General features: G+C 30.2%; 1 protein-coding gene across 1 annotated transcript; it reads right to left on the bottom strand.

Moving 5' to 3' along the window:
• Positions 1 to 3559: 3559 nt before the first annotated feature.
• LOC142533749 (putative WRKY transcription factor 75) lies at positions 3560 to 6261 on the bottom strand. The gene is made up of 2 exons (XM_075640627.1): positions 5796 to 6261; positions 3560 to 3978 (listed from the first exon to the last, which is right to left on the bottom strand). The coding sequence occupies exons 1-2, from the start codon at positions 6161 to 6163 to the stop codon at positions 3801 to 3803; spliced, it is 546 nt and encodes a 181-aa protein (XP_075496742.1). The 5' UTR covers positions 6164 to 6261; the 3' UTR covers positions 3560 to 3800.
• Positions 6262 to 14675: the final 8414 nt, after the last annotated feature.

Genomic DNA, 14675 nt, shown 5'->3' with positions numbered 1-14675 from the left:
AAATAAATTATGTCGTATAAACATCAAGATTTGATTAGGTCAAGCAAGACTAGAAATACAAAACACCTATTTTTCATACTATATAAAAGACAACATTTTTTATGAATAAAATATTAATTTCAAACTCTACTCATATTTATACTAATAAGTAATACTTTTTGCATAAAACGTAAAATTTTTGATGAATGACCCAAATAAGAGATATGTTTCACAAAATTAACTCGTGTGACCGTCTCATAAAAACTTTGTGGAAATTACCTAACAAAATGAGATAGTTTAATACCAATAATATGATCTAAGTATCACCAATCTTATAAAAAAAATTATAACTAGCAATTATGGTGCGATCGATTTTATGGGGGATTCATTTCCCCGTTACACCCAAAAATTTATTAATTTGTGTACCTAGAAGAGTGATTTATTACTCGATGATGATGTTGTTTTGTATCTGATAGCTGAAAACATAAATTTATGGCTTTTTTCAATAAAAAGAATAATTATTTATGGATGTCAGCACAGAACATTGTCTCACATATGTACGCGAATTATAAGATTAATTGTGGTATTAAGCATACTCCTAATATTCATATTTATAGATTCATATTGCTACATTAATCTATACTAAAATCTATCTTTGCTCAGGAATAAAATCCAACCGACAATGAACCGAACCTTTTATTTTAAGAAATAAAATACAGCACAATAGATAACTTCTTAATTTACAAAAAATTAAAATTAATATTTTCTTCTAATTACCTGTAGAATCCAATGCTCTAGATTTTGTTATTATCACATGTTTAAGGGTTTTTTTAAAAAATAATTTAAAAAAAAAAGATTTGAAACAATACCTCAATCCGTGCTTACTAATCACGGATGCTCCACGTCCGCACTTTGTAAGCGACGGAATATATAAAAAAAACCGTCGTTAAATTTGAATCGGTGTGCATATATAATAGTATCAACAGCGTGCACATGTACGCCGCGGATAATCTTGAATTTTCAACGGCTTGCATCTTTGCAGGGTGCAATGTGCGCTGCGGAAAGAGAATTTGCGCGCTGCGAAAAACCATTTTTGTTGTGGTGAAGACATAGAAAAAAAAACAGACAAGAAATTCATCAAGAAATAAGTTTTCGTTTCTTGATTAAATAAGATCGATCATTGGGTCCTCGATCCAAAAAATGCTAGTTAGTTATTAGTAGAGGTTATATTTCACAAGAAATGGTAATTAACATTACCCAATTGGGAAAGTTAGTTATTAGTAGAGGTTATAACGAATTCTTCGCCGTGGAAGCATGCATATGTGTGTGGCTAGTTTAAAAAATCTGTTTATGTATTCAAACGATGAGTCGTCGGGAAACACAGTCGAAACCATTCTCTATGTGAAGTCGAGCGAATTTTACAATATTTAGTATGATTAAATAAGGTCGATCATTGGGTCCTCGATCCAAAAAAATGAGGTGCAATCCCGATTTTCTTAAAATATAAGAGATACACATGATATCACGATTTTGCTTTAATCACGATGATACAAATACAGCATTAAATTAATTATAAAATAAACTGATCTTTTAATCGATCTTTCGAATTAGAACGCTTTATTGGCTTCCTGAATGTCAAGAAATGCTAGACTGGCTTCAATGATAGTTCAACAAACTTTCTAGAAGACAGCCCATACATTTACATGATAGACCAGTTAAAGAATCGATGACCACTCCATTGTTCTACAGGGAAAAGGAAAAAAGAAGAAGCAAACATGGCAATCAACCACATTTATGTAGCTTTAGTTTATTAATTAGATTTACATTGATTATTTATATTATTGAAACAATTAAACGATGGATAAATAACGATGATGATATATGTTTGAAAAAGAAAAAAGAAAAAAAGATAGTGTGTGTGTGTGTATATATATATATATAAACGATGGATAAATAACGATGATGATATATGTTTGAGAAAAAAAAGAAAAAAAGATAGTGTGTGTGTATATATATATATCAGCCTTGCCTTGTTAACTCCGACTCCAACCTATAGCTACCTACATACATTAGCAAAATAAATTAGTAAGATAATACCATTCATATTTAGGTCTGCGTGCCAATATTAACAATTAAGTACATTTATAAAGAAGTCTCATAGGGTTAATTAATTTTGTATGAAGTACTGATAATATATAGTATCTCGTTTCAATATTTTTGTTTCATAAATTATAAATGAATAAAACTCCTATATTTAGAATGTACGTGGATATGCCAACATAATCTTTCTTTTTCACATATCTTCTTGTTCGATGGACCAGGAATTATATATATGACCAAAAATTACTTAGTTTCAGCACAATCACCAAAAATCGAACTATATGTGTGTCACGTCCCGAGATCGAGTTAGTCGAGACCGACGTTATTCAACAAATATATAATTGCTAAACAACAAGCCTCGTAGTACAGTATAAACCAAAACCAGTTTATATCATAAATACCATAAAAATAGAATCGTCTTTACATTAATAACTCTTAAATTGATACAAATCTGCGGAAGCGTTTATAACTTGAATTAAAAACTCACAAGACCATATTCTTAATTAAAATTCTTCATGCGTCCACTATCAGTCCCAAAACTGGTGTCCGACTCTTATTTATTTATTTTTTTTCAGATTTGTCTGGGGAGGGTAGAGTAAAAGAATCATGCAACCGACAACTCGAAAACGCAGCAGCACATCTATCGAAAAATCAGTCGCCTTGTAAAATTCGTTGCGTCTTATTTCACCGTTAGATCGGGTTCAAACTTGGATATTACGTTCACAAATAAGTCAAATGAATTATGAACGGTGGTGATCGGGTTTGGAATACGTTGTGTCCTATTTATGCACGAAAAATCGTAGGCATGCTGTTTCCGCCTAAAATTTGAACTGTTTTCTTGAGAAGGCTATAAACGAAAAACTAACCGTTGAATTTGGCCGACTTTTGAATACATTATTCGAAACAGATCGAAGCATAATCTGAACGGTGGAGATTAGATTCCGAGCACCCGAGCGAGAGAAACAAATTTCTGAATTTGGACAGAATTTTGATGACTCGTGCAAAATTTTTGGGAGGAAATTTCGAAAATTGGATAGGAAACTCGAAAATTTCAGTGTTAATTCTGAATGAGATGTTCCTCTTATTTATAGGAGTGAGATGAAAATCCTACCATAATTCGATTGATATTATTTCCAAAATTTGGAGATGCTCCTTCCATAAATTTCGAGATACTTATTACTTAAATATTGGGATGCTTCTATGGTGAGAAAAACTACTTTGTATGTAATATTTAATTCCAAATTTGATTGATATACAGTCTTATTTCGAAATTAATACATGATTTGTACTGAATTTTGAATTTCATGTATTTATTGACTTGAAATTTCAATTATAATGTATTATTTGATATTTTCGAATTTATTATAACTCGAAAATAAATTCTTATATATGTCTATATTTAACTAAATAGTTACCTACCCAAAAATTTGGGTTCTCACAATGTGTACATTAATTTATGCTAATTAAATAAGCATATGAATGAGAAGCAACCAAGAAAATAAATGAAATACAGCAAGTTACAATTTCATCTGAGGATCTAAGTCTAATATTGTATCATGTACAACTTTATTTAAAGCAATATGTACATATATATGTTATATATATATATATGATCTGTGTGTGTGTCTCATATATTGTACATATATAACAATTAAAAAGCTGTTTTTTCTTTCAGGTGCATGATATATATGTTGTATAATACCACGTCCATATATACCAACTTAAATGGAAGTGAAAATTTGCATCTGACTCAGAATGTGCTCGAAATTGTCGGTAGGTTTGTCTATTGCATGTGTGTGTACCCCTTCGTAGGTTGTCACCACAATTCCTTCGTCTTTAGACAGCCTTTGAACTTGCTTTTTCACGTTGCAATTTTGGTACGTGCACCTGTAATAGCTTCTGGAATAAACGACGAATTCACTTTAGTTTGTCTGGGAAAATATTTGCGATTCAAAAAACAGAAAAAGAGAAAAACTGCCGAAATTTCTTTTTACTCGGTTTTTATTGTATAATAAAAACCACTTCTACATTTGTAGGAATTAACAATAATTGAAATATATTTCCAGAAATTTGTGTGTATAATTGGAAGAACAAATAGGGAAATGAGATCCCACCACTTCGGGGTAAAGCATTAAAAATACATGAAAGAGTGGATATTTATCGATACATGTGGAGTTCACACTTTTTTGTGTGGACCTCGCAGATAAAGATAAAATGTCCACCTTAAAATTTCACCTTAGGTCAAAGAGATATTTCCCAAATAAACGATCGAGATTATCTTTTGCTACATCTGAATATTTTTCTATATGATGTAATCAAATATTTGTCATCAGACCATGAATATATATATCAACTTCCATGAAAAAAAGTGAACACTCGTGATCTAATGATATTGAAACAGGGAGAAAAACACTTTCGCTATAGCATAGACTAACCGAATAGTCATCCAAAATTTGCCAAAATAATAAACCTATGTCAACTTATTACCAAAATAAATATTACTTGGAACGAAAATGCTCTCAAATACATGCCTAAATGATAGAATTTTCCGAAAAAACATTGCATGTCATGTCAAAGACACTTCTACGTAACTTGTATGTTTTCTATTTTTAATCATGTTGTCGTTCGATTCACAGATTTATTCCAATAATTTGCGCTTATTTTCATTTATAGTCCTTTTCCCCGGAGTTTGAATGTAGCATCAGTCACTTCAATAATTTGGTTTCACTCAGAACAATTTTTTTGACATAACATCATCAAAAAATTGGTAATTTTCACCTAAATTGAGGATATCATGCCTGAAAGGAAAGCTCATACAAGCAATAGTTGGTTCACCCGAAGAAAATCACTGTCGGAGAGCTGATCAGGAGCGATCTATGTATAACTCGGGTCCGTCGTTAACATATATGCGTAATCCTACTCGTTAAATCATATATCCTAATTAATGCATAGCCATTAGGCTGATGTTTCCTCTCAAATTTGATGAACCCAGGCCCGGCTCAGCACCCTAGGCGGCTGCTTAGGGCCTCCCCATTTGTGGGACCTCAATTTTTTTATTTTTTTTTTCAATTAAAACTCTAGTAGGTCTATCCATTTTGTTTTGGTTGAAAATTTGAAATCGTCGTCAACTATTTGTATTTTTAATACTCTTTTATTTGCAAAAAAATCCTTTTTCTTCTTAAATATATTATTTTATTTTTTTTATTGAATGTGATTTTTTTTCTCTATTTGATGGTTGCGGTTGAGTATTTTTATTTTTAATTGATTTTTTTTTTTTGGTTTTCAAATTCTATAATCTTTTAATTTGTTTATTGTAATTGTGGACTGATTTTTACTCAATCAATAATATTTGTTCCTTTTCGATGTTAGAATTTAAATTATAATTTGTATTTGTTTTGTTATATTTTTGTATTAAAAACCAATTATTTATGCTTTTTTATTTTGTTGATTTTTATTTTATTTGTATATATATCATCTATGATGTGTGAGATTAGGCATAAGGAGTTAGTTTATTGAATTATTTTCAGTTTATATATGTATTTTTTATAATTGAATAAACAAATTAATGTAAAATATTAATTATAATTATGTGAATTTAATTATCTTGTAATATTTTTACATTTAATAAACAAATTTATATAAAATATTTCTCTAAAAATTGCCGGGCCTCCAATTTTTTTGAGCCGACCACAAAAGAAATCATAAAATCGACGAACCTTGGGAATTTGTTGTTCTTCACTGCCTTTTGACCATATTTTCTCCATCGATACCCGTCATCGAGTATGTCAACCTGGCTTCTCGTCTGAAAAGCGCACCTGGGTTTCCCTGATTTTTTCTCGCCCTTTTTCTTGCTGGATCTATCCTCGTTTTCCACTGCGTTAGGGTTGCTGAAACTTGAGCACTGGGTAACTGCACTATTCTCCATGCTTGTGATCAACCCCTTGCATCCAATATCGTTGTAGGGTTTGTGATCGTGTAATTCTTGATCTTGTGCATGAGAATTGGCTGTGTTTAATAGGAAGAAATGGGGATTTTGAGGGTTGGAAGACGAAGATAGAAACATGGTCGGATATACATTCTCCATGGGAGAAGAGAGAAAAATGAAGGTTCTGAATGTTTAGGAATTTGTGGTTTACTCGTATGATCGCTGTCATACTACCCAAGGTTAATAAAGTGAAGGCGGCTGGCTATATATACACACACACAAAATGTATATGTGTCTATGGATTTGTCGTGAATGGCATGCTAAGTCAAAAGATATTTGTTTGAGGAAAAAGGGTACTTATTTTACTTTTTAGTTTTTAGCTTAAGATGGAGGGGACAGTGGCCATTTAATTTTTTTCCAATATTAAACTTAAATTTCTTTAAATTTTATATTAATTAATGTAAAAGTAGAGTAGCTGGTTCTATTATTAACTGAAAAAAATAAGTTGTATCGACAAAAATAACTCTATAAATCTCCAATGATGTTGTCTTTTGATGAAAGGATTTGATTTTGACGAACAAAATATGAAATCTGTTTATTTGAAATTGATGTAATTAAAATGTTATGTAGTTGGTCGCAGAGACGGGGCAAAAAAAAAAAAAACTCATTATGTGAGGATAGAAACGTAATTTTAGTTTTTGAAATGGAAGCAAAGTAGCACAAATGTTCTAGTAAAAATGATTATAAAAATGAATATGGATTTACTATAACAGAAAATAAAAAAAAATATGAATTTAAAATAGATTAGCTTAAATATACGTGTAACAAGGTATGCCAAAGTTTTTAATGGTTAGTCTATAACATTTAAAAAAAAATAGTTGCATCATTATAATGCAATTAGAAATATGACGATTAGACTAACAAAAGGATATATGTGTGCGTGTGTGTGTGACCATTATTTATTAATGCATTATTCAATCCTTTCAATTGTGCTCAATTTTTCTTCATTATTTTAAACTCGCCAATAATTAATAAAATTTTATTAATCATCATATGCTTAATATGAAAATATATCATATTTTCATCACACTTTGGCATGATTCTTTGTCTGGCAAGCTCGCACATATAAATCCGAGCACAAACGGCACTCCCGGTGGTACACAATGGATGCGAACGAGGATATTTTTCCAGAAAGTTGTGAAAATTGGGAATGAAATGCATCGAAGAGATAGTTGGAATGTGAAGAAGATACATATTATAATGTTTCAAATTCTGATTATTATGTTTAAGGTTTTTGGGAACATTATTTCAAAAAAAAAAAAAGGTTTTTGGGAACATAGAGAATATGGTACGCATAGCTTTTCAGGTTCATATATATGGTACGCATAGTTTTTCAGGTTCATATATATGGTTATAGTCCTATTTTACGGAGGAAATCGAATAACATATATGTTGTAGAAGATAATGTGCATCTAAGTGGTGAATCCGACAACTTATTCGAAAAAGTATTAGTTCCTTCTACCTATCTTGACTCCGTTGTCACGAAGAAAATGGAGGAGATGAATTTGATGATGGTGAATGTCATGGGACGCGTGAAGAGGCAAACAAAGTTATGATAATCACTATGAGATACATGATTGAGGAAATGAGCAAGATCAAACTAAGTGAGATCAGTTCCATGTCGGAATTTTATGAAAACAGTAATCATAATATTGTTAATGAGAAAGAGCACTTCGGTGATGTTCAAGAGCTGAATGAAACGGGAGGATCTAATGAGAGCTATCAAGCAAGCGATAACCACCGTACCGTTCGATAAATCTCAACCAAGGAAGTGCTATTGAGCGATAAGGTGTCAGTCATTCAAAATTATGTCGTCACTAGCCCAATTTACTCTGCAGCACTTTGAGGAACCATCAATCGAGCACATACTTCAATGAATACTCGGGGGAACCATGCCCCCCTCAACCTTTTCTTATCGCACAATTAATTCATATACATGTACAAAAGTTAAGGACGTGGTTATCGAGGAACCAATCACATCCTAGTGGAACCCATGGTCCAAGGAACAATTCCTATCACCATGAAAATGTGGCATCAAAGAACTGATAATATATGCTAGAAGGAATAATCATGTCCCGAGGGCCAAGGAGCGATACACCCCAGCAAAGAAACATCGCTTCAGTATCAAAGAACATGTTTTCTCCGGCATCATGGTCATCTGGGCCAACAGCTTGAGGGAATATCAGGTCAATTCAAGATATTATGTCCAAGCATATATTGGCTGTTGGGCCAACTTTTAGTTCAATTTTTTAGTTCTATTTTCAAGCAATTAATCTAGTTCATTCAGATTTCAGATTTCAGATTTCGTTTTTGAAACTATAAAATGTTGTTTTCGATTCTCAGGATATTATTGTGTATTCATGTCATCTGGAAAACTTATTTTCCATGTTATATAATTACATTAGTTAAATTCAGTTAGTTGGATCCAGATCCGAAGAGGTTAGGAACGGACTAAATTCAGTTTTTTTTTTTTTAATATTGGTAGTCAAGGCACGGGTTTTGAACATATCATGTAAATTTTCTTAGTTAACCGCCCGAGAATGATAGAGATTGGTCAAGTTTATTAATAATTAATGCACAAAAATATAATATTTCCATATTCTAGTCAAATCTATAAATCCCAGCATAACCCTCAGTCCAGTATCTTAATTATATTGTGACAACATCTTAAATCAATCATCCATATATATACTAAACACTTCAAAAAAAAAAAACTAATTTTACACAGAAATGTGACGATAAAAGTAGGCTTATAAGTTCATTCAATTAAAATTTTTATTATTTATTTTTAAATTATAGTTTTGTTTTTTTCTCATTGTACTAGATTAAATGTTTTTTTCTTTTCGTCAGATACCAATTTAATAGCGAAAAAATTATAAATTGCATAATGTAATATCCAACTCATGATAAGGACGGAACTAGACGAATATGTTTATGATGAATTTTTACCCGTGAAATAATCTTACAAAATAATTTTGTGAAATAGATATTCGATCCGACAAAACTCTTTAAAAACTATTATTTTTTCTACCAAAAGTATTATTTTTGACTATAAATATAGCTCAAATTGAAGCTTATTTCATAGATATGGACTAATGAATCCATCTAAAAAAAACATACTAATTTCTTCCTAAAATAGTTAGCATGTTTGAGGGGGCCGAGACCTGCCCCTACCTGCACCCCTCACCCTAATTACCCCTTAATGTAACAAGATAATTAATTTATTTTCCCTTTCAGTAAATTAAAGTAGTGTTAGCGGTTACTAAACATTAATATAGTCTATGTAAAAAAAAAACATTAATATAGTCCTGAGTTTATTATATAATTTATATATATAAAATGATTTATTACATATATATACTAAGTTACGAGTATATTATTCAACATTACATAATAATAATATAATATGGTAAACGATTGGCGGGCTTTGGAGGCGGCGAAGCATTTTGGTCAGCTGGGACCAACCACGGTCAATTAATGGGTGCATTACAAGCCGCACGTGTGTTTTGTCTAAAAAGATATCTAATCGAAATTATTTCATAAATCAATTTTGTAAAATAGATTTTTTAATTTATCTGACATATAAAAATATTATTTTTTTCCAAAATTATTAATTTCAATTAATATATAGATCGATCAATCCATCTCTCGGATCAATTAATGATGTGTAGGATTATTAATTTTGTTTAAATAATTTATGGTAGTTTGTAATTATTTTAAAGTGGGGTAATTTTTGGTAAAATTAATTGATGGAAGCTTTTTGTATGTTTAATTTTAATAAAATTTATAATATTTTTTTCACGTTTTATTCTTTTGGTTTATGTTTTTTTTTTAAAAAAAAACAAAAAAACAATTTAAGGTAGTTTTGGTTCACGGGAAGTGGTAAGTGAAATGATGTGTAATATGATTGAAAAAAATAAAATGAAAGTCAACAATTTAAGGGGCTTATGGATTGTGCTTGAATACTTTGTAAATCGAATCATACAGTACGCCAAATTGTGGCTACGGGTGATGAATTTTTTAATCTGACAGAGAATTTGCAGGAAAAAAATTTGTTGAAGCTTATCAACGCCTCATCACTTACGTGAAAAAGAGACATATTGGTGCATTTGGAATTTTGAAGTTTAATAGTACATACGACTCATTGTTGGATTAATTTTATTTATAAGAGTTGTGAGTTGTCTAGTAAGTTAAGCCCAAAATGAAATGATCAAATAATGTTCTGGGTTATTGAAATTTAATGTATCTAATAGGTCGTAAGCATTTAATAGATAAAAACATATGCATAATTTCTGTTTTACGTTGAGTTAAACAGAAATATTAAAAGATAATAATTAAATATTATATATATATGAGTCATGGTTCACAGATTGAGCAACATGATGTAGAAAATTAAAGAATTCTCTCAAGGAGAAGAACGCAAAGCCATGGAAAATCAAAGACGTATTCTAAAAAATTCAGAATTATGGTTTTAAGTACGCTTCAACTTAAGTTTTCAGTCAAATTCTTATTGATTTAACATTTATGTGGTTTATGAATTTTCTCCAACACCTGTTTAATATGAACATCCATTTTATCGCATATTTTGAATATCTTTCACCAATCGGAAATATATCCTATTATGGAATTTTGTTACATTTCATAATAATAATAATAATAATAATAATAATAATATGTATTTAGCAGTTTTTTTAACTATTGTACCAACCCCACGCGGACAAGGAGATATTTTTTTCCTAAATTTTTTGGGGAAAAAAGATATAATGTAATTGAGGACAAGATATTTCTGTCAAAGTATCACGTGTATGAGTTATTTAGATGGAATAGAATTAGAACCCCTACCGACAACGCAACCCATAATTTTTTTCATTTCGGACATGATCTCATGAATCTTTATCTGTGAGACGGGTCAACCCTATCGATATTCAAAATAAAAAGTAATACTCTTAACATAAAAAGTAATATTTTTTCATGGATGACCCAAACAAGAGATCTGTCTCACAAAATATGACTCATAAGACCGTCTCACACAAGTTTCGGCCTAATTTTTTTATTAAAAAAATGGCAAGACATTTATTCAATTCCTTCTATTAATATTTTTTAATATAGGCGGAGTGCTATGCCAAATAATAAAAAGGATCACATTTGAGGCGGAGTGCTATGCCAAATAATAAAAAGGATCACATTTGATAAAAAAAAATAAACTGTTATTTCCACGATAAACATGAATAAGACTATATTATATGCCATATATTTGGTACAGAACCAATTCCGTGGGATACCAATAATTCGAAGATGTGAATAAAGTATTGAAAACGATATTGTTCTTGGTCCAATTTCGTGGACAATCGGTCCTCGAGAAAACTGACTTTTCAAAAGTTTGAACTTTTACTAGTTTTTAGTATACATATTACACACGACTCACCGTGTAAATTATTTTCCTAAAAAAAAAAAAAAATCTCAATTTTCATCAATCAACTTTGATAAAATTATTGGAGAGCGTCGATTGTGATGCATGTGATCGAATTGACATCAGCAATGACGAAAATGAATTTCCATTCTTTGATATCCAATGAACACACAATTGCGTGTATATGATAACCCCCGATTTTCTTTCTACTTTGAATGGACTAAAACCCACCCCATTTATTCAAAGAGGTCCTTGCCTAACTCTCGACAAGTTTCTCAATTGGTGGAGTATGTATATTGAGTATGTTTTTTGTCAGACGGTCTTACGAATTTTTATTTATGAGACGGGTCAATTCTACCGATAATCACAATGAAAAGTAATACTCTTAGCATAAAAAATAATAATTTTTCATGGATGATCCAAATAAGAAATCTGTCTCACAAAATACGATCCGTGAGACCGTCTCACATAAGTTTTTGCCTAATAACTAAAGAGACGGACTCTTGTGAGACGGTCTCACCAATCTTTTTATGCGAGATGGGTCAACCCTACCGATATTCACAATAAAAATTAATACTCGAAGCCTAAAAAATAATATTTTTCATAGATAACCACAATAAGAGATCTGTCTCACAAAATACGACCCGTGAGACCATATCACACAAGTTTTTGCTATATATATTTATAATCAATTGATCATATGTTGTATTTTTTACCAACAGTTTTGTGGATCATGTATACTTAATTTATTCAATTTTCCAGAAGAATCTCTATAAATTAATAATATTGAAATCATTAAATATTATTAATTTAGAGAGATATTTATTAATTGATATATTTAGAGAGATTTTTATTGATTGATATATTAATAATTTATTGTTTTATATAGTTTTTTTCGATTCAGTTAATATAAATTTTATTACATAAAAAATATATTTTACTAATATATGTATTGTATTTTTTAATTAATAGAAAAATAAAATATATTTTATGTACACATAAATAAGTGACTGATTTTGTTGTTTTTAATAATTAAATAATATTAATTGTATTCTAATCAAATAAAAGTCATTGGATAATATGATCAGTCAATTACTTCTGGAATCAATCGCGTAAAAGATTAATACATTTATCATGAGATAAGGAGGATTATTTATCAATCTCTCCCTTATCCATGTACCAAACTATGTCTTATAGAAACAACTCTTCACAGTTTTTTATTAGAGAACTCGACATTGGAACTTTTGGATGCAATGAGAAAAGTTATATATTAAATCTAACTACATTTAATTTGAAAACAATTAATTTATAATATTTATTGGAACATATATTTATATAATAGTATTTTGAAGAAATTATTATCTTATATTAATGTATTAAAATTATTAATTTAGCAAACTAACCCAAATTAGTACCGAAAAAAACATAAATTTTAAAAAATTACTGATTTATCGAGCATTAATTTATATCGATATATAGGACTGATTAATTAGATACGCGACATTAGTCATCAACTATATCGTTTGAACAACTGATTGACTTGCCAGCTCAAATGAGTTGTCAACCAAATTTGAAGGCAAGAATAGTGTCACTCGGAAATTATATACGACTGATACGGATGCATGGTAGATCCAACTTTAATTTGGGGCTCTCGGTTAGGAGTAGGTTTCTTGTGAAACAATCTCACGAATCTTTATGTGTGAGACGGATATATCATACCGATATTCACAATAAAAAATAATACTCTTAGCATAAAAAGTAATATTTTTTCATTGATGACCCAAATAAGAGATCCGTCTCGTAAAATACAACCCGTGAGATCGTCTCACATAAGTTTTTGTCCTCAGGTCAGATGAATAATTTCAAACAAGTATACGTAAGTAAATTTGGGGGTGGAGTAGAATTTAAGCTTATTACCATAGTTCTGGTCAAAGGTTGTCTTTTGGGGATAAATTACTTTACATGCAGATGGCGGAATCGTGCTTGCTTTTTCTATATGTGGATTGTTTAATTACCTTTATATATTAGAAAGTAAAAAAAAAAGAAAGTTCCAAAATTTCAAAGCTGCTTTGCATAGACTAATTCAGTCAATTTCGTTCTAGAAATTGATGTAAAACACACTATATTATATGGGTAAATTATGCGTTATCAGTGTCTCATGAGTATCGAGTTGATGAATGAGTGCACTTGTGACTAATGTTGGTAGGGAATTGATCACAAGTTCAATTTCTTATTAATGACTTATTAGACGAGCATGTCACATCTGAACTTGTCTTATATAATTTATCTAATTGACGTAGTTTGCAATATGTTCAATTCAAGAATTTATCCAATATGTACATATGGATCCCGTTACCAAAATAAAAATTACACGCTATTATGATTATCACAACAAAATAATATGCATCGTGCAACGAGGTTGAGCGTATACGCTAGTAAATTGATTTATTTTAGCGATTTATTTTATTATTTTACATTATTTTGTTAAATGTTATTTACAATCGTACAATATTTTATTTTTCAGTAGAGATAATCATCATGATGTCTTAAATATAATTTATTTTGAAGTTCTCTTATAGATAATCATTATAATGTCTTAAATATAATTTATTTTGAAGTTCTCTTATTTGAGCGTGTAGGCTTGGTCATACTTGTGCCGAGTGCAAAAATGGGCCCAACCCATTCAGTACCTTGTCCATAAAACAGGTTCATAGTTTTCAAATGACCAAGCCCAATAAAGAATCGTCTTGGAAAGTTGGATTTTCAGTGTTAGAAATTACGAGTTTCAGATCTATTATTTCATATATTCATTTATATAGTTTGTATAAATAATTTTGCTAAAATTCTATTTCACCCTTATTAATTCAGGAAATAATATTAATAATTATAATCTTATCAAATTACTTCATATAAATTAAAATACAAATGTATATCTCTATCTCTATTCAATATTAAGGCTAACGTCGCTAGACCGTATTTTTTAGTTAGTGTGGCCTTTTAAATAAATAAGAAAATTAAAACAAATTATACAGGCACACAAGTTATGTGTCAGATAATAGTATTGTTGGACCCAAATTCTGGCAAACACAAAACCACTGAAGCCTTCAAGTTAGAGCCTATTAGGTTAGAGTAATTTTGGGAGAAATTGGGTCAAACCTGCATATCTGGGAAGTTGTGATAATCATGAGAATGAGGGAGAAG

The sequence above is a fragment of the Primulina tabacum genome, chromosome 18, assembly GCF_025594145.1.
Source record: "Primulina tabacum isolate GXHZ01 chromosome 18, ASM2559414v2, whole genome shotgun sequence".
Lineage (NCBI taxonomy): Eukaryota > Viridiplantae > Streptophyta > Magnoliopsida > Lamiales > Gesneriaceae > Primulina > Primulina tabacum.
Note: the sequence above shows the minus strand (reverse complement) of the source record. Positions and strands in the feature narration are given on the sequence as shown.

What these genes read in the sequence shown, in the direction of transcription:
- LOC142533749 (XM_075640627.1), bottom strand. Translation starts at nt 6,163, where the DNA reads ATGGAGAATGTATATCCGACCATGTTTCTATCTTCGTCTTCCAACCCT. An exon ending in AAGAACAACAAATTCCCAAG is followed by an intron (nt 3,979 to 5,795) that starts GTTCGTCGATTT and finishes CGTTTATTCCAG; the next exon opens with AAGCTATTACAGGTGCACGT.